The sequence below is a fragment of the Pongo pygmaeus genome, chromosome 9 (assembly GCF_028885625.2).
Source record: "Pongo pygmaeus isolate AG05252 chromosome 9, NHGRI_mPonPyg2-v2.0_pri, whole genome shotgun sequence".
In the NCBI taxonomy this organism is placed as follows: Eukaryota; Metazoa; Chordata; class Mammalia; order Primates; family Hominidae; genus Pongo; species Pongo pygmaeus.
This window is the reverse complement of record NC_072382.2, coordinates 70,092,270-70,113,024: the sequence shown is the minus strand read 5'-3', so window position 1 is coordinate 70,113,024 and position 20,755 is coordinate 70,092,270. Positions and strand designations below refer to the sequence as shown.

At 46.4% G+C, this 20,755-nt stretch overlaps 3 protein-coding genes across 7 annotated transcripts in view; 2 read left to right on the top strand and 1 right to left on the bottom strand.

Moving 5' to 3' along the window:
• Window positions 1–457: 457 nt before the first annotated feature.
• Window positions 458–1,428, top strand: LOC129008844 (olfactory receptor 52W1). Its single transcript, XM_054441287.2, is given in 1 exon segment — window positions 458–1,428. A coding segment is annotated over 1 exon segment (963 nt). The 5' UTR covers window positions 458–465.
• Window positions 1,429–6,750: 5,322 nt separating this feature from the next.
• On the top strand, window positions 6,751–12,514 carry C9H11orf42 (chromosome 9 C11orf42 homolog). Its single transcript, XM_054438626.2, has 3 exons — window positions 6,751–6,920; window positions 11,229–12,027; window positions 12,291–12,514. The coding sequence occupies exons 1-3, from the start codon at window positions 6,849–6,851 to the stop codon at window positions 12,419–12,421; spliced, it is 1,002 nt and encodes a 333-aa protein (XP_054294601.2). The 5' UTR covers window positions 6,751–6,848; the 3' UTR covers window positions 12,422–12,514.
• A 195-nt stretch (window positions 12,515–12,709) lies between these two features.
• Window positions 12,710–20,755, bottom strand: part of FHIP1B (FHF complex subunit HOOK interacting protein 1B) — a 24,523-nt gene continuing 16,477 nt past the window's right edge. Inside the window, exons 7-12 of one of the 5 annotated variants that reach the window (XM_054438618.2) lie at window positions 20,335–20,414; window positions 19,964–20,127; window positions 18,736–19,515; window positions 16,106–16,284; window positions 15,784–15,946; window positions 12,710–13,243 (exon numbers count right to left, since the gene is read on the bottom strand). In XM_054438618.2, coding sequence (XP_054294593.2) covers window positions 12,882–13,243; window positions 15,784–15,946; window positions 16,106–16,284; window positions 18,736–19,515; window positions 19,964–20,127; window positions 20,335–20,414 — 1,728 coding nt within the window. In that variant the 3' untranslated portion in view covers window positions 12,710–12,881. Of the gene's footprint in view, window positions 13,353–15,783; window positions 15,947–16,082; window positions 16,285–18,735; window positions 19,516–19,921; window positions 20,128–20,334; window positions 20,415–20,755 lie in introns of those variants that run through there. The other 4 variants (XM_054438617.2, XM_054438619.2, XM_054438621.2 and 1 more) reach the window with 4 other exon arrangements.

Genomic DNA, 20,755 nt, shown 5'->3' with positions numbered 1-20,755 from the left:
ACACAGGCAGGGACAGGACAGCCGGAAGCCTGATTCCCCACCCTGCCCCCAGCACTGGCTTTCTCCTCATATAGAGACTGAGACTGACTCTATTTGGACCCTGAGGAAGAAAAGTATTCATCTCCACTCCACCCTCTGCTGACATCCAATTAGAAGGCTCTCTCAGGCTATCTATACCAACCACTGCAGCAGGCAGCCTCTTCCTCACTACCCCTTCCTCCCACTACAATACGTATAGACTTTTAGGTGCAAAGGATTCTCCTATCTTAGCTAGAATTGCGACCTTAATTATCCACCCAAACCCCCCTAACCAAAAGTTATAAACCTGTGATCCTCCCAGCCCTGCACTACTACACATATGCCATGGATGGGTTTGTGCCACTGTGACACCCCCAAAATCTCTCCCCTTGTCTTTCCTGTCAGGAGTCACGCCCCCATGAGCCCTCAAGTTGTGCCCACCACAGAATGGCAGAAACTCTGCAACTCAATTCCACCTTCCTACGCCCAACCTTCTTCATACTGACTGGCTTTCCAGGGCTAGGAAGTGCCCAGACTTGGTTGACACTGGTCTTTGGGCCCATTTATCTGCTGGCCCTGCTGGGCAATGGAGCACTGTTGGCAGTGGTGTGGATAGACTCCACACTGCACTAGCCCATGTTTCTACTGTTGGCCATGCTGGCAGCCACAGACCTGGGCTTAGCCACATCTATAGCCCCAGGGTTGCTGGCTGTGCTGTGGCTTGGGCCCCAATCTGTGCCATATGCTGTGTGCCTGGTCCAGATGTTCTTTGTACATGCACTGACTGCCATGGAATCAGGTGTGCTTTTGGCCATGGCCTGTGATCGTGCTGCGGCAATAGGGCGTCCACTGCACTACCCTGTCCTGGTCACCAAAGCCTGTGTGGGTTATGCAGCCTTGGCACTGGCACTGAAAGCTGTGGCTATTGTTGTACCTTTCCCACTGCTGGTGGCAAAGTTTGAGCACTTCCAAGCCAAGACCATAGGCCATACCTATTGTGCACACATGGCGGTGGTAGAACTGGTGGTGGGTAACACACAGGCCAACAACTTATATGGTCTGGCACTTTCACTGGCCATCTCAGGTATGGATATTCTGGGTATCACTGGCTCCTATGGACTCATTGCCCATGCTGTGCTGCAGCTGCCTACCCAGGAGGCCCATGCCAAGGCCTTTGGTACATGTACTTCTCACATCTGTGTCATTCTGGCCTTCTACATACCTGGTCTCTTCTCCTACCTCACACACCGCTTTGCTCATCACACTGTCCCAAAGCCTGTGCACATCCTTCTCTCCAACATCTACTTGCTGCTGCCACCTGCCCTCAATCCCCTCATCTACGGGGCCCGCACCAAGCAGATCAGAGACTGACACCTGGAAACCTTCACATTCAGAAAAAGCCCGTTGTAATGTCTAGTGGTAACAATGGAGCCTAAGAGTGGAGGTGAGGGGACAATCGGAGGGGAGTCTGAGGGTGTGGATTATGTTACCTCCATCCCACTGTCTGCATATGACTGTTACCATCATTTAAGAGGTACTTGCTGTGGAGTCCCTACTATGTGCAACACTGGCATCTGTAGACTTTGACTTAAACATGTATTCTGCTTGGGAGGAGGCAGGAGGTAGAGGTCAGGGGGCTACACTACCATGCAGGAAAAATTAGTGAAGGACCATAATAAACAAGATCTAACTTAACTCCCTTTCCTGCTCCCCACCTCCATTATTTCAACCTAAGTCTGCCCATGTTCCCACACAAAAGCTCCTCTATAGATCCCAAACTTGAGGGAAGTGCTTGGCACTGCCGCAGAGGGTGGCGCTGTCCCTGGAGTCAAGTGCTTGGGTGCCTGTCTGAAATCACAACCCTCTCTACTCCTGGAGCCAGATTCTGTTTTCAGACTGCCCTCAGGAAATGAGTTATACAGGCTAATCTCCTACCGTCTGATAATGTGCCCTGTGGTACCAGTTTGGCCACTTCAAATTCAAAGAATCCTCTTTTGGTCTCATGTGTAATTACTATTCTTCTTTCCCCCAACTCCCACCAAAGCCCCCAAAATTAACAGCTATAACTTCTTCCCCTGTGACTGCAGCTGCAGAGGTCAGGGGTCCACTGAAAGAAATGTTGATATCCCAGAAAATCACTGCAGCCACATCATCTGATTGCCTGAGGCTGAATTACTATGGTTTCTTGTCAATCTGCCCTTCTGTGCACCCTCAACAAGAAGGTACAATCCCCAAATAAAATCCCCATCAGCACCCCCATTTGTCTTGGCCAACATCATTAGAAGCACGTTAGTGCAATATGAAGAAATGAAACATTTCACACTTCTGTAACTGCCAGGGCAGCAAGAACAGGAAGTGTGCTGGTGTTGCCCAACAGGGGATTCATTTTCAGCTAAGACACCACACTGGAAGGGACATTACATAACGAAAGGTCTTTAATACCATCATGGAGCTTAGAATAAGTATAATCCGACAGAAGGCAGGGAGTCACCATTATGAGATCAGAAAAAGCTGCAGACTGCAAAGGCAAACCCAAGCTCTCCAGGAAAACAATCATAACCACAGGTATTAGAGTTAGCCATGAAAACCTGAAGCCAGGAGCAACCCAGTCCACTCAGCACAGATAGCTGGACCAAGATGGACCACGGAACACCACACAGAAGAAGAGGCTGCAGATCAGAAAAAGCAGATGATGCCATCTCCAGTGCCACACTGGGTCTTAGCAGGTCATCAATAACAAGGACTAAAGAGCCCAGAAGCTCTGTATGATTTTCAGCGGCATCATCACACTGCATGCAAGTAGATACAGAGGAAATCTACAGTCAACCTAAGTGTGGGCTCATTCATTCTCAAGACTAATTTTTTTCATGAAGTTCTGGGTTTAACTGGCCTCCAAGCAGTGATTTTGCAGATAACTGTGACACAATTCTAATCCTAATGAGTCACAAGTCTTGAAGATGTTCATATCCTTCTCTTACTCTAAATTCCCCTTTATTGCAGTGAGCTGTGATCACACCACTGCACTCCAGCCTGGTGACAGTGAGACCCTGTCTCAAAAATAAATAAGTTCCCCCTTAATAAGTCTATCCTAAGAAAATAATTGAGATGTGAACAAGCATATATGCAGTAAAATATTTATTGATTATAAATAAATATATGTGTGATAATCCTGTGTCTCACATACATACAGGTATACCATTTTTTGCCTTTCCCCTCTGATACATGAAAGGAAAATCATCTGCAGCCAACGTTCATAAACAATGAATTCTGTCACCCTCCCACCACAGGAAGACTCTCTTCTAAGGCACCTTCAACCCCTGGTTGTGCACAACTTTTCAAGGTAGCTGGTTCCAGAGCTGTACGTTGTCCATTGTAGCAACTTTCTTCCTTCAAGCTAAAAATCCACTCCCTTGGACATTTGTATCTTGTTCCAAATTGAGATTGCTTACATACCTACCATATGATGTGTTTCAAGAGCTTTACCACACTCTCATTCCTCATGACAACCTGAGAATTAATTATAAGCTCATAATCCCTCATCCATAATTACAAAATAAAACTCTGAAGAAACAATATTTTCTATAACTTTGGCCCAAAAGCTGACATCTCAACCATCATGATCCTATTTATAATCTTTATTTATCTTATTTAGTGTAAATGTTCATACATCTAACTTCAGAAATGTTGATGCGTTTGATTATAGGGCACTGTCCTGAATCCCACTGGGGTATTCCTTAATATATGATATATATATTATATTCCTTTTCTATAATCTGAAAAAAACTGAATTCCAAAATATCTGTCCCTAAAAGTTTCAAATAAGGTATGAGGGGTCTGTGTGATTATCCTTGAAGTCTGAGACGTGAAGAGACTTGTTAGGGCTCTTTATCACTCTAAAGTCTTTGCTGTCAATACTATTCTATACTGCCCTACAGGTTTATACTGAGAACCTCGTGTTCTCTGGATAAAAAGATCCATCTGTTTATTCCCCTCATGCTCTCCATTCAGATCACCCTCAGATACCCTGCAGATGGCCTGTCTCTCATGCCATACCAGAGGCAAATCCTATAAGCAAGATATGACCCAAAGAGCGCAGCCCTTAGGCTCATGATCTCCATCCAGGACCCACTTGTCATCCATTCTCCTTCCGTAACTTTTAGTTTCAGTTTCTCTCTGAGTCAAAAGGAAAGACCGACTTAGTTAGTGTTGGGGTAGATCAGTAGGGAATTTAGGGATCCTAGGGAACCATGATAATCAGGCAGCAGAAGAATGTATGGGCTTCTAACTGAGGAGTAATCAGTCAGAAGTTTTCAGTCACAATTTCCCCTCTGAGCCCCTCTCCCAAAAGTCCTAAAGAGATCCTCCTCGTCCTTTTTTTTTTTTTTTGTATAAATTCGAATGGTACAAGTGCAATTTTGCTATATGCATAGACTGCATAGTGGTAAAGTCACCACAGTTCACCATCCCTGCACCTACCTCATCCCTCCCCTTCTCATTCTGGAATACCCTCAGGATCTGGATGTACACCATTCTCTATCAGTCACTCTCATTGTCTCTGTACCACTGCATCTCTGTCTCCTTGCACCATTTGTCAGTTTTATCCCATATCTACGTCTCTTGTCCTTGTGTATGTCTCTCTCTTGCTCTATCTCCACCTGCCTCACTCAGAATTCTTTCCTGGAGAGAACAGAGGTGCAGCTATACTACACCAGGTGACCTCTTTTTGTCAACCATAATCAAAATATGCTAAAGGAAAGAATTTGGTTTAACTTGTCTTAATAAGAAACTTGGGGTTTCTGATTTGGCCCATCGTGGCTCCTCTCTTATCCTGCCTATTTCTTTTTCACTAAACCACTTGGTACTTTCCATCTGGCAGACACTCCTCCCACCACACCCTAAAGTGAGCCAAAGGAACACGTTGGTTAAAGGTTCAGTCAAGCAGACTTTTACCTGAATCCTAGATCCTCTATAAACTCACCATATGCTTTGGAGTAATTATTTAACCTCTCTGAGCCTGTTTCTTTGCTTGTAAAATGAGATGATAGTAGTAACTACTTCAAGAGGATACCAAATGGATTAATATAATGAATTCAAAGTATTTTGCATAGCCCCTAGCACAAAAGAGCTCAACATTAATATTTGGTATAATTCCTCTCCTGGAAATATTTGATATTAATTCCTCTCTTGGAAAATAGGACCACACCCACTGTAAAACCTTTGCTCAAAGACCCAGCACCCATATCCACAGCTCTATCTAAGGAAACCTGCCCTCCCGAGGCCAGTTACATCTCCTTTAGGAAAATTTTACTAACACTCCTTCCCACCACTGCAGGACCTTTGCCTATGCCCCCACTCATACCACCTCAGCCAGCTCAGATGACAGCCAACTTTGTGGGACTGCTCTACAGAGCTATGCTGGGCTGGGCTAGGGGAGGATACCTCCTACACACAAGAGGTATTCCTGGGCACAAAGGAGACTCTCCAGAGGGACTCAGAGAAAGGACTCCTTGAACAGATAAGGTATGGAGTAGAAAAGTTAACTACAGGAAAGGCTCTCTAGAATGGTTCTTCTTTAGCAAAACACAGTTGAGATCTCTGGACAAAGATCAAAGGAGATAACACATAGCTAATATTCCAGCTCTTATCTAGCTACTAGGCACAAATCAGCCTAGGACAGGGAGTGGAGCAGGAAGAAATTTTTCCTCAAATTTACCTGGGTAATTCTGGCTTCCTGAAAATTCTTTCGTTACTAAGGCAACATTATCCCAATTATATTCTTACCCTCCACATTGTCACACTGCTCAGCACAGCAACCTCCTACACACACCTGGTTTTCATTGCAATTGCAACCCACCCATTAATAATGGTTTTCAACCTAAGTTATGCATTAAAATTGCCTGAAGAGCTTTCAGAAATTGTGATGCCCAGGCACACCCCAGATCAATTAAATCAGAATCTCTGGCACCAGTAATTGATCCAGGCAACAGTAATTTTTAAGCTCCCAGGCAATTCCAAAGTGCAGCCAAGGCTGGGAACCACTGCTTGGTTCTCAGTATAAGCCCTGATCTATATAGTCATGCATTGCTTAACAACAGGGTATGTTCTGAGAAATGCATCCTTAGGCAATTTTATCATTGCACAAACATCATAGAGTGTACTTACACAAACGTAGATGGTATAGCCTACTACACAGCTAGGCTCTAAGGTATAGCCTATTGCTCTTGGGCTACAAATCTGTACAGCATGTTACTGTAGTGAATACTATAAGAAATTGTAACACAATGGTATTTGTGTATCAAAACATACCTAAACATAGAAAAGGTAAAGTAAAAACATGGCATTATACTCTTATGGTGTCAGACCACTGTCAGTCACATATCATTTTCCAAAACACTGTTATGTGGCTCGTAACTGTATTTCTCCCATGTCCTTTAGGACCCCAATCCAACCTCTCAGAGAAGCATCTGCAGCTAAGATAGTAAATTGCTTCAGAGATGCTGCTGAAGGGAGGAGAGGCCTGATCATGTTTCCTTAAAGAACTCAGACCAAGAACTACACACACACATACACATATACAAACACACCCTAACAGACACCTGCATTTTCTTCCCCTAATGCAGGATGGATAGGTGACTCAAGAGTAAGAATTACAGACTGCAGTGAAGCTAGGAAAGTCACTTTCCTCCCCCTATCCAAGGCACAATTATCTAGCAGGACCTCTATGATGTCATGCAGTGGCTTAGGGCCCAAGACCTCAGGTCTCACCTCCCTGGGCCGCCTGGAGTTCCTGCAGCAGCCACTGCCCTGCCCAATCCCTCCCATACCCCACCATGTTGGTGGGTACCCCCAACCTGCTGACACTGGATGAAGCTGATGCCACCTGGACCCTCATCAAGGATAAGGTAGGTAAAGTAAGGAGGCTAAAGAGGAAGTAACGAAGTGTGACCTGCATGGGTCTGAGCAGCTTGTGAGTAGGAAGGAGTGGGAAGCCTGAAAACAATAATAACCAACATTTACTCACTGCTTCCATATGTGCCAGGCACTGCAGTAAAGTTATTGGCACGAACTGCCCCATTTAATGACAACCGCAAAAACAGTAAAAAAGGTTCACTGAAAAGCAATGTATAGGGAATTATGAGCAAAGAGGAGACACGCTAAGTCAGGGGTGAGACAGGAGATCAGGAAGGCTTCCTGGAAAGAGTGACATTCTAGCTAGGCAAGCAGGAGTTATTCACACAAAAAGGGAGAGGAGAACCTCACAAATAAAAAGTGCTTAATAAATACCTGAACTAATGAGCATGGGGGTGGTGAGTGTATAGTAATTTAATAGTAATTAAATGTAGAGTATTTGTGAAAACAAGGAGAGGAAAAAGAACAACTCATATTTGAGAACTCCTAATAATCTTCTAGAGCAGAGTTCAAAGAAGCAGTGGTAAAAATAAAGCCAAAGAGATATAGGGGATAGTCTTAGAACCTGGACTTCCTATAGAACCAGCTTCTTATAGAATCTGAACTTTATCTGAAACTCTTTCACAGATCTCCTCCACCCTAACTTCCACAAAATAAGAAATTTGGATTTTGAGGCAAATTTGTATATTTTAAGGAGCAGGACAATCTCAGCTGTATCTGAGTTGCAGATATCCAACAAATCCTACCAAATCACTTTTCAGCTGCAGACTGGAAATTTCAGATTAGAGAATTTAGAATCAGATTCTATGTGATTTGAAGGAAGGTGAATTTAAAACATTCATAGAAGTCAGCCTACCAGGCTTAAAAAAAAAAAATCTTAAAGCAGTGCCTACCACACTCAAAGAAGATTTAATGGCATGCTGCTTCCATTCCAAATAGGGTAGCTGCTTACCACAAAGGCCAGCTTCCCAGGGAAGCAAAAACAGGAGAGCTCAAGGTCTTCCCAAGTATTAGAACAACTGGTTTCAGCAGTGTAGAAGGTTGGTCCTGGACTAGATCAAGCAGAATTAGACTGAAAATAAACACAGTCTCCCACTATTAGAAATCTATGCCATCTCTGAGTATCAGAAAAACTCACTATCCTATTTAAATTGAAAATTTTCAGGAAAATCGGGGTAGAGATATGCAGGATAAATCACTGGCATTACGGGGCAAATTCAAGGATTAGGTCACCTTTAAGTGACCTGGTTTCCTGTGTCCAAAACCACTGACAGTTTACTGAACATATGGTAAAAAGATTTGGCTAAACAGAATGTGGCTCAAGAGCTCCACATTCAGAATTCGAAGCAACCAAGAGATATCTAGGAAAACAATATTCCACCATCGCTTTCCTGGGATGCCCCTGGAAAACCTAAATTTGTGGGCCTAAGGTCCACATAATTTCTATCCAGAAGCAGAAGTTCAGTAGGAGCACATAGTAGTCTTATATAGTGATTCTACCAAGAACACAGTCTCCCTAACAAAGAACCGAGCTCCTTATTTTTCCTATTTTAGGATAACCACTGGGGCTGTCAAGGTTAAAGAGGGTTAGAATTAGGCAACTTAATGCCTGTCAGCATATAGGAAGAGCATATGGGGAATAAAGAGCCTCCAGCTAAACCAGAGATTCACCCTTTTAGCAGAAACTTGGATAATAAGCACCAGGTATTTTAAATGTCACACTCCTATCAGAGGGGCCTCTTCTAGAGACACTCTCATTTGTCTTATTTGTGCAGGATCCTTGACACCAAAGGAGCAGTTAGTGTGAGATTCTGATGTCATGCTTGGTGCCTCTGATTTCATGGTCATGGGGCAAAGCATTGCATCCAAAAATGTCAACCCACCAGTGTTCTGCTCTCTCCTCTGGAAACGCAACTGGTCCTTCTCAGAGCCGCACCCAAAAGGAAGTGTTTTCCAGTGAAGGAAAGGAGAAGGAATGATGGGAAACTGTCCCATGCAGACCACAAAAGAACATCAGAACATTCCTTCAGCCAGACCACAAAAGAACCACAAAAGAACATTCCTTCTGGCTGAACATTCCTTCAGGCTGAACATTCCTTCAGCCAGACCACAAAAGAACCACATTTTTGCAGACCACAGAAGAACATTCCTTCAGCCAGGTGACAAGACAGTAGTCTACAAGCTACCTCAGCTTATCCAAGGTGCAGATGCAACTCCATAGTTAGCTACCTTCCTCTTATGCTAGGAGGCAGTACTTCCAAAACAGCTTTGTAGAAAAAGCAGATCAGCCTTAAGGAGCCACTGGTGAATTCTACCAGAAGGCCAATAAAGAGGGCAATGCCATCAGTAGGGGCACAGATGTGCGAAATTTGGGCCTGGAGGTAGAAAGTAGAGTACAGCACTGTAAGCACTGGGCTCAAATATAAGAGATGCCCAAAGAGGAAATTCTGTGTGCCCTCGCTCCCTAGTAGAGCAGAGAACCAGAAACGTCAGCCACAAAATCCTGAATGGGTTGAAACCGTACTTAAGTACAATTACTAGAGAGGCTCTTATAGGTTTCCCAATTAGTCATGAAATAAACTTTCCAGGGTTACCAACCCCAAAAAGGCCATGACGAAACAAACAAACAAACAAAAAAAAAAAAACCACACACACACACACAAGATTAACTAAAATCCCTGAAAGTATACTGTAACTAACATTATAAAGATGAGGCCTCAAATTCCCTACAAGAACTACCCCTTGCAGCTAGGGTAGAAGGTATATACTATGAGGTAAGAGATATGGTATAAGAATGGACATTCCAAATCTATTTCTGTGTAACCTACTATTGATTAAAGACATCACCCATGTAACCAGTCACCTAAGAAGAATCCTTAAAGATTCTTTTCTCTTTTTCTTGAGACTGTTGAGTGCAGTGGTGCCATCTCGGCTCACTGCAACCTCTACTTCCCAGGTTCAAGCAATTCTTCTGCCTCAGTATCATGAGTAAGTGGGATTACAGGCGTGTGCCACCACACCCTGCTAATTTTTCTAGTTTTAGTAGAGACAGGGTTTCACCATGTTGGTCAGGATGGTCTCCAACTCCTGACCTCAGGTGATCCACCCGTCTCGGCCTCCCAAAGTGCTGGGATTATAGGCATAAGCCAGCGTGCACGGCCGAGGATTCTTTTTTCCCTGCCTCCTAAGTGACCAAGTTCTACTAATTCTATAACCTAAATATCTCTAATATCTTCCCCCACTATTTTAGTTCAGGACCTTATTATGCCTTGCCTGGAGCACTGCAATACTCTTAGCTGATCTATCGCCCCTAATTTTATGCCTTCGTATTAAAAATTAGCTTTCTGGCCAGGCGCGGTGGCTCACGTCTGTAATCTCAACACTTTGGGAGGCCAAGGCAGGCGGACTGCCTGAGCTCAGGAGTTCAAAACCAGCCTGGGCAACAGAGTGAAACCCCATCTCTACTGAAAATACAAAGAACTGGCCAGGTGTGGTGGTGGGTGCCTGTAGTTCCAGCTACTTGGGAGGCTGAGCCAGGACAATCACTTGAACCCAGGAGGCAGAGGTTTCAGTGAGCCGAGATCGCACCACTGTACTCCAGCCTAGGCAACGAAGGAGACTCAACTCAAAAAAAATAAAATAAAAATTAGCTTTCAGAAACACCTGATCCTGTTCCTCCTACCCAGAGCCCTTCAAGCGGCTTCCCACTGCCTTCAGGACAAAACTCACTTGATATACACACAAGCCTTTCATAATCTAGTTCCTGTGTGCCTTTCCCTCCCCATACCATACATACAAGCAATATAAAATTATGTGTTCCTAAATGTGCCCCCCTTGGTTTGTAAATTCAAGTTTTTTCACCGACTGACTCTTATGCCTGAATTGACCATTCTCCTACCTAGATAATTCCTTCAAAACTCAAGTATCACCACCTAGAAACCTCCCTTGATCCTCTTTCTATGAAAGGTAAAGACTGTTCAAGCACTTCTTGTCTCCTTCACACCTTGCTCTCTATTAATATTTTACATAGCAGACTGTTTACATTTTTGTGTTCTCCAGTAGACTAAACTATATTAGGGCAAAGACAAAGTCTCATTCTTTTATGTTTTCCCAGTACCTAGATAGTTTGACACACAAACATTCAAGGTGTTGCTGCAGGAGAGCTGGGAGATAGGCAGAAAGCATAAATCTGAACACATTATAGAGATGTAACTGAACAGTGAACCTGGGGGTCAATTTAAAGTAGGCAACCAGTTAACTTCTGACCCTAAGTCCCTGACCTATAAACTGGCCACCTGCAGGTCATCGAGGAGCACTTTGGGCCCAACGCAGTAGCAGTACCTTTCCTGTCAGATGCAGCCTGCTATGACCTACTGGGTGTGCTGGTAAAACAGTCCCGCCCAGCCCATACCCGCCTGGCTTTGCCAGGTCGGCAGGGCCGGAGGGCACTGAAACCAGTGGGGCCACTACCAAGCCTCCTGGAGCAGGCAGGATCTGAGGGTGCCTTCGCCCACTGCACTCGGGAATACTCACCAAATGGCCGAGCAGAGATAGCCTATGAAGAGATGCGAATGTTGGATGGACAGCCCTGCAAGATCCGCCTACATATGGGTGGCCTGCGCAAGAAGGTTGCCTTCCTGTTGCTGCCACCAGGGCAGGTGAGCCTACAGCAGACTCTTCCCTGGCTCCGAAGCACCCACAGCGTCTATGTCATCTACCAGGTCTTCTCTTGTTCCTGGCTGCAGCTGGGGCTGATGTCTACAGCCCGTGAGCCCCAGCTCCTCCGGCTACTTCGGTCATTACCTGTTGCCTTCTCCTGCCTCAAGTTTTCACTGCAGTCTAAGGGCGTGCTGGGACCACAGAAGCCTCTGACTAAAGACCCATTGCCCCATGGGGCCAACTGGGTCAGACCTAACTTCAGCATCATGCCACCTCTGGCCCCCACATCAGCACCTGCTGATACAACTGAAGCTGCTGATGTGCCCCCACCTGTCCCAGCCCCACCTACGCCACCTCCCCAGGAAGGGCCAGAGGGCAAACCCACCAGATTCTCCTACAAGGGCCGAAACCCCTTCCGGAGGGGGCCCCAGATACTGTCAGGTACTACTAGGGGAAATGATGATGAGACGGATGGGAGGGACAAAGTGAAGGAGGGAGAAGGCATGAGAATTAAGTATGTGGGGAATCCATTACTCAGCACAGGGCTCTGGTGAAAGAGATGGAATGAGGGAGCCCGGGGAGGGTGAGATGGAATGAGGAGGCCCTAGTAAGGGGATTGGGATGGCACAGAGGACCAGAGGGAAAAGCTAGGGGGGGGAAAGACCAGCCATGAGTCAAGCTGTGACTATCCCCAACCCTGGCAGAGAACTGGCTCTTCAGCCCCCGCAGCCCTCCACCAGGAGCCCAGGGTGGGGGCCCCAGGGACCCCGACGGGCACTCCATGTCCCTGCCCCTGCTGCAGGGTCTATCCTCGGAGTTCGACAGCGACAACTGAAGCTGAAGCAAAAGATTCCGGGGGCAAAGCCCCCAAGATCTGGCATAGGGGTACTGGTCTCTAATAAACATCAGCTGCTGCTCCCCCAAACCATCCTGGGCCCATGCTGCTTATTCCTTCTGGGATCCAAAGAGGGAAGAGTCCCTTCACCCTCTAAGAGCATAAGGGGTACCTTGAAACCTTGGCAGCAATGTCCTCACCAAAGAGAAAATACTTCTGACCACCTCCCCGCTATGTACAACCTTTTCTGGGGCCCCAGCACCACAAAAAAAGAATGGGAAAGAAAAATGAGCAGAGAATAGAGATTTCCCTTTTATACATATTGCAACAAGTTCTCCATAAAACATTCATCTGAAATAAATTAAAAAGTCCTTTTGCCACTGCCTCCAAACACAAAAAGGAGCCTGTGCCCTAGCCCCAGCCCGGGCCACCCATGGCCCTGATTGTCCATGGAAGAAAGTTAAGGATTGAGGGGCCCACAGCCTGAGATGAGAGGGCCAGATCCTTCCTCTGAAGTCTCCAACAAGAAAGGCGAGGTGACGGCATGAGCCTGGGAGATGGCAGCCAACTCCTTGAGAAATTCAGGGAAAATGACTGCACAGTAGACAGCATTCTTGACTCGAAGAGCCTCACCTTGGCGTTCAGGGGCCCCGCCCCTGGCGGGTAGAACTGGAGTTGAAGCCCCAGGGGAGCCCCCACTTAGGCCAAGTCCTGCTCCGTCTCGCCCAGGCTGAAGGACCAATTGTGCTGCCTGCCGGGCCCTGGTTGGACTGTGTGCATGCCGCAGGAGTAACTCCCCCAAGGATGGCCTCCGGCTCTTCACTGGGAATAAACAGGGGTATCATGAAGGTGCTGGGATCAGGGAACCTCCCTTGGACTGAGAGGGGAGATTCCCCCACCCCCTAGGTTCTTGGACTTCTCCTTTAGGGTTCTGAGGAAATGGAAAAAAGGACAAAATGGACCAGAAATGAACCTCAGGTACCATTTCCTGTCCCATCCCTGAAGTTGACTCTGAGGACTAGAGGACTTCTTTCTCACTCTAACACCAAAAATACTGCCTGCCCAGCTTTTTTCCCTCTATCCAGCCTCTCCACCCAGCCAACCATCCTTCTCAGTCTTCATCAATCAACACTTTAGCCACTTCATTGCCAGTTAAGATCCATTCCTTCTCCATGCCCTCTCACCCTGACGAATTCTCCTATTTCCAATCACTAATCTACCACCACCAAGCTATTTCTCTTCTGTCTATAGCATGCCCTGATTTCATGCTTCCCATCACCCTTCCGAACTAGTCAACCACTTCCCTCTTCCCCAGCCTATCTACAACACCCAACCCACATCCTCTGCTCCTACAATATCCACAGGGGCTATATACGCAATTATAGTTCAGTGACAATTTCATTTCTGTCATACTCTATTGTCCCTCCAAGATCTGCTCTTCACCATTCACCACTTCACCATTCACCAGTCCCTGTCCTGCACCAAAGCCTCTCTCCCACTGGTTGCAGCCAATTTCAAGTCAGCTTAGGCTCAAGTGAGCCATTCAAAACAATGTCCTCTTGCCTCTAACATTCTGCCTAGATTTCTGGGTCTGGATCCATATCTACTATAAAGGCCTAGATCATAATAACAATTCCCATTTCCTATATCTAATACTGGCTACAGAAATACTATACCGATCTATTAAATTTGGCATTCAGAGCCCTTCACAATCAGGCTCACACTCCTTCTACAATTTCTTTTCAAACTCTCCACACCCCACCTTGCTTTTGCATCCACATCTATCATCTTGGAACCCTTCAGGCACTTTTCATGCGCCTGTAGCTCCCTCTGCCTAAATTTTCTTTTCTCCACTTTTTTCATCATTCTACGTGAAATTTTACTATCCCCACTTCTCTAGGAAGCCTCCTCTGATTTGTCTTCCACTGACTCCCAATTTTACTTCCCTTAACTCAACATACTTAATTTATTTCTATGTCTTCCACCTCATACACTAACCTGTGAGCTTAAGGGCTTAGACTGTGTCTTGTCTACCTTGTCCACCTGGCCCCTCTAAAGTGACCCCAGCACCAGAAATGTAGAAGGAAGAAATATTCACAATACTAGACCATGAAGAAACCATGCAAAAGAACTTTATCTGAGACTTCACAGCTGTGCAGTAACTTTTATGGTACTCTCTTCCCAACCCATACACTTTTCTCATTAAGCCTCCATCTCTGCTTTCAGCATATCATTTTGCCTTCTACTTTGATTAGTAAATAAAGAATGATGTGAAATCCCTTTCTCCTCTACACTTCACAACTACATTGGCACATGTCAATTCCTCCTTGCTCTCTGCTCATTTTCCTCAAAGGGAGAAAAACAAAAAGCCTTTTCCTGTCCAAAGTTAATCTTTTTCTATTGCTCTAGATCCCATTACTCCCAACACCTTTAGGACCTTGCTCCTTCTGGTATTACATTCCTCTAGTCACTCTCCAGATTGTACATTCTTTGAAGGCAGAAATTACATCTTGTACCGCCCTGAATTCCCTGTACTAAAGACAATGCCCGGCACACATGGCAAATGTTCAAGATACTTGTTAAGCGAAAAGTCTAGATTTAAAACTTCATAACCATATGTAATTCTTCCTCCTTCCTTATACCACTCACCAAACTCCACCAACACTTCCTTCTCATTTCTGCCTCATTAAATGCTTCCCTTGCATGTCCACTATTCTAATTCAAGCCTCCCTGGTAACTTCTACATTATAGCAGAAGCCTCCTGCTGCTTCCTGACTCTTTTCTCCTAGCTTGACTTCATCTGAGCTAACATACTAATCTCTCCACTTCCAGATTTAGAACTTCCAGTGGTTTTTCACTGCCTAAAACATCCCAACTTCTACTCTGAGAAATTCAGCTCCAGCCAAATCTCTCCAGCCTTACTGCCAATTATTCCACCATCTTTTAAATCCCCTACTCCAACTAAACAGTCCAGGACCTCTCCTGAAAAAAAAAAAAAAAAAAAAAGATTCCCCACTCCTTTGCCTACCTAAGTCCTACCCATCTTACCCATCTCTCAAGGCCCATGTCAAATGTCATGTCCTTTACTAAGCTGTAATAATATCGCAACCTAGAGACTACTCTGTCCTCTTTATTGTCCCCAAATTCTAGAGTAGTTTTTGCTAGAACTGCTGATCTGACTCTTAATAGATAGAACTATGTTCTATCCCCTGACCAGAAGCCTGAGAACAAACATGAAGACTCAATTTTCTACAACTCTCTAGGTCCTGGCACAACATTTCACTCTTAATAAGAGCTCAATTAACCTGGGTTAATAGGCTATCTAGGGAGGGCAGGTACGGGTGTGGCGGGATAGGCCTCACCTAGGGGATCAGAACGGCGTGGGGCAGGTCCTGCTGCAGGGCCCTCAGCCCAGTCCAACTTGCCACGGGCAATGAGGTACTTCTTGGCTTTGGACAGCAGTGCTGGGAAGTCCTCCTGGGAAGCCGCAAAGTTCTCAATCTTATTCTTCACAGAGCCCAGCACCTATGAAGCACACCTTCATGACATTTCTGAGCAGCTCTAGACTGATACAGTCCTTTCTAGTCCCACTGGGCCTGTTCCCAGCCCACCCAGGGTCACTCCAGCTGCGGGCCTGGCCCACCATGGAGCCTGGACGCACCCATGCATGCATGCATCGCACACCTGCAGCAGGGACTTGACACTGGGCTGGAAGACCATGTTGGTGTTGAGCAGGAAAGAGCGGAGCAGGGGCTGGGGGTGACAGGCCAGCTGGGCCACCAGCCCCGTCAGCAGGAAGTTGACATAGACGGAGTTCTGCAGCATGTTCTCGAGTTTGGCAAAGAGCACAGCCATGAAGGGGCCTGGGTTGGGGGGGAGGTGGGCACAAGGATACAAAGCCTGAACACAATGCACATCGCACGCATTCCTCCCCAAAACAAGAGACCCCCACCAGATGAAAAGTATTTGTATGTCAGCCTCTGGGTATGTTTAAATATCCCATGGCCACTTATTCTGGAGGAAATAAGATGGCAGACACCATATGGACCCACAAGATTCCAGATGCCAGCTTTACACACATTCAAGCTGACGAGCCAGATCTTAGGCTCTGGACTCTGAAAGATCTGGTTTCATTGGCTTTGCCCTTTACTAGTTTGGACAGGTCAAAACTCTCCAAGCCTTAGCTTCCTAGTTCGTAAAATAGGAAAATATACCTACCTCATAAGGTGATAAAGAGGATCAAAGAGTTACCAATATAAAGCATTTAGCCTCAGATCTGGCAAATTTTAAGGGTTCAATTATAACCATATGCTACAATTACATATTGTTTTTATAAAAGATTCACCCAAGAGGCACAACAGAAGAACAAATAGGTTGAGAAAGTAATTAGGTCCAAAAAGAATTAGGTTCCACAAAAAACAGAGGATAACACTAAACCTGCTCAGAAAGAAAGCTAGAAGACGTTGTTGCAAAGACAAAGTAACTATGTGAGCCAATTTAAAGTTAGGGAAAAAAATCTTTGGAGGACCAGAGAAGACATCAGTTTTGTCTTTCAGAAGCTGGGAACCAAGACGGTGGAACAGAATATGTAGTAAAAGGATAGCTTAGTGCACAGGCAGAGAAACTGACTGAGGACAGACTATTTGGTGGGAGAGAAGGGAAGGGAAAGGATCAGCATTATCCACTGGGAAAACTGACCTCAGCTAAGCCAGATCACCAGCAGTAGGCCTCTATAACCATCACAGTCCTTCTGATTAGGGATTTTTTGAGGGAAAGGGAGTATATCTAAGAACGGTACTATGAATTGAGACAGGAGAATGATGGAGGGCAGGAGGGAGTGAATCCTGAAAAAGATGCTAAAACATTTTTCACTCCAGGTGCACATGTCTAGCATTAGTTTCAAAACAACTCTAGCTTAATAGAGTCCTAAGACACCCCATAATTTTGTCCTATTCCTTTCATTTCCTGGACGTTTCTTGGGAAAAAAAAAATTGAAAAGCTCAGATAAGTTTACCAAAGGAAAAAAAGACAAAAGCTTCAATTAATACTTCAAGACTGTGGTAAAACCTGCACGCTATCACCTAGTGGTATTGAGCTGAAAGGAACAGAGCAGAGGCTAAATAAATGGAAAGACAGATTTTCTGTAGGAGGCAAGAGGAGGGAATTGGCACAACTCCATGGCAGAAGCCCTGGTGCTGTATGAGCAGGATGGCCAGCATCTCCCAGGCCCAGTCAGGACATGAACTTATCAAGGCATGACAATCTGACTATGAACAACTGGAAGATGAGTGTTTGCCTTAGTCAACTTAAATCTGCTATGTACCCAGAGATCCCGGTGAAAAGCTACCACTTGCTGAGTTCTCACAATGTGCCATAATTGTAGTAAATGATTTATATGCATCTATGGCAGAGATGGGAGGCTAATGTAAGGTATGCCTAATCCAAGGCCTGTGATCTTAGCCTCAGCCACTACTTCTCAGAGGTGGGTTTGTTTTTTGTTTGGTTGGTTTTTTGGTTTTCCCGGCCTGAGGTTTAGAATGGCGGGGTAAGCTGGCTCTCATACTAAAACAAAGAGGAGTTAGTCCAACCACTCAGATGGAGTCTAGCTCCAGGGCATCCTTGAGAGTCCAAATGAACTCAGTCAGGGAGCTCAGGGCCACGCTTTGTCATTTGCCTTCAAAGAAATTGCACTCTATCTGCTTAAGACAGTCTTAGTGCTAGTAGACAGTCACAGCAACCAAGAAGGTACAAGGAAAGTGAACAGGAAAAACTTGAAATCAAGTCCTTCTTTGAAGAGGTGGGGAGGAAGGAGCTGAGTAGGGAGAAAAATACCAGAAGGTTAACCTTAGGCCCCAGGAGAGCTGACAGAAAACCCAAGACCCAGACAGATAAACTGGAGGGAATGGCATAGAGAGTGTTTAGGTGCCTCTCCATACAGGACAGCACATATGTCTTCCATATGGTTCAGAAATATTGCTGTGATTCACCAGGAAATACCAAACACAGAATATCCTAATTACAAATCACAGGAAATGGCCAGACTAGGGAAAGAGGAGGAACATGCACATAGGACATACATACAAGGCTCAGATATAAGTCAATACTCAAACCAGCACAAGCATGGAAGACGTACAGACAGACACAGGGACACAAGTATGACATGACACGTATCTGGAAGTGATGCAAGCAGGATGGATGAGGGGCTAGGCAAGTACACAGAAATGACATGGCCAAGAGGTCCAAGAAACCAGCACAAACATGTCAAGAACATGCAAAGAGTACACAGAAGGGAAGGCCTAGGCTAAGTAGCTTACCAGTGAAGGGTTGGCTTGGCAGCTGGTTGAGAGTCCGCAAAGGGCTGCTGAGGAAGGGGCCAGGGGGCTCAGGGGGACAGGTGAAGCTCTCGTAGGCCTCCTCCTCCTCAAGGGGCAGTGGAGGTTCTAAGGGGGACTCTGAGCCAGTTCCCCCATTGCTCAATGCCACCTCTAGCTCCCGGAGCTCCTGCCCAAAGCCCTCTAGTCCTGCCATGCCCTCGGAGATGCCCTCTAGCAGTTCCCCAGCTCCCTCCTTTGGCACCAGACGAACCTTCTTGGCCCCCTCAGGCCATGCTCCTGGCACTCCATTGAGCTGGGGAGGGGGCAGGTGACCAGGGCCCTCCCCTGCACCCCCAGCCAGCCCCCTACTCCCCAGCTCTTCCTCCTCCCCTTCCCCCACATTGTTCCTGTCCTCCTCAGGCAGTAGGCTGCGTTTCTTAGTCCGGGAGCCAAAAGGACTGGGCTCAGGAGAGGGCCGCTCGCCATCATAGGGGGCAGACCAGGTACGACAGGCTCGGACACAGCGGTCCACACCACGACGTGCCTCACGCAGATACTCCAGGTAATTGTCTTCCAGCTCTCCAGCCTCCTCTGCAGGGGTAGGCCGTCGGCCAGGGCTGGAGGCTGGGGATGCAGAAAGCCCTGGTGAGCAAGGGGCTGGGCCTGGAGACTCAGAGCCACCCAGGCTCTGCTGCCGCAGGAAGAGAGCCAGACGAGATGGTGTGGAGGGCCGGGGTACTGTCATCACAGAAGAGGAGTCCACACTTGGGCTTCCAGGACCTGCAAAGGGAAAAAATAGAAGAGAAATCAAGGAGACAGAGGTTCAGAAGGAGAGATAAGACACCTCAGGAGACTAAGAAAGAAGATAATGGGGAGGCAGAAACATGGAATCTATTCAGACAGCTAACTCTCCAACCTCCTAATTAACCTTATCCTCATCCACCACCCCCACTCACCACCATCACCACTGAAGAAACAATGGAAACAGGAAGAGTATACGACTAGAGAGAAGAACAAGAATAGCTTTGCCCAGAAGTCCCACTCTAATTTTCTTTGGTGAGTGTTAAGGATCCTCCCTGCAAGACACCCTCATCAACCTCCTCAAAGACAGAATATCATTCATGGACACCTTCCTTCCCTCACCCCAGCCCCTCCTTGCTACACTCCCCCAGAACTCAGGCCATACCCGTGATGTCCTCCCTTCTCCCTGTCTCTCTGCTAGGCCCACCTCGTGCCCATGAGGCATGCTCTGGACGAGGTGGGCTGGGGGCGTGGTGCCGACAACAGCGTGGGATTAGGGAGAGAAACTTGTCAGCTGCTCGTCCATATAGGTCCACATCACGCACAGCCGGCTTCTGGCTCAGCATAACGTGGTTACACGGAACAAGATACCTGAGAAAGACATCAGAAAGGGGACATAGGGTAGATCAGGAAGGAAGGACAGGGCCTAGAAGAACATCAGGCCAATGAAACTGCATGGTTAAGCCAGGCTCCAAGTGGAAACTCATAAGCAACCCCTATATAGCCCATTGCCCCAGCAATGCACAAGACTCTGAGGCTTCAGGGTCAGCCATCCCTCAGCCCTGCCCCAACAGATACCTGAGAACCAGCTGCAGCAGGACATCCTCACAGCTGAGGTTCAGGAGGGTCCTGAAGAGACTCAGAGAGACCATGCAGAGCTGGGGGGGGTGGAGGGGAGGGAGGGAGTCACCATAAGAGCTCTCTGCCCTCCAAGCCGTTCACCAAACGGGAACCCCCCCAGCCCCAAGTTGGCCCAACCAACCACTCCTAGAGGAACTCCTAGAGGACCATGTACGACGCCCGGCACATAAGTCATTCAAGTATTAGCTAGATGATCACACGATCTTTGTGAGCAAGACTTTGCTATTCATACAAATGAAGCATCTCAGACCCAATGGACTTCTATAGACTCTCTAGCTATATATACTTGGTCAGCAGAGAGACTCCAGCAACACTTGAACAAAAATCCATGAGAAGAGATTAAGAAATACTGTGATTG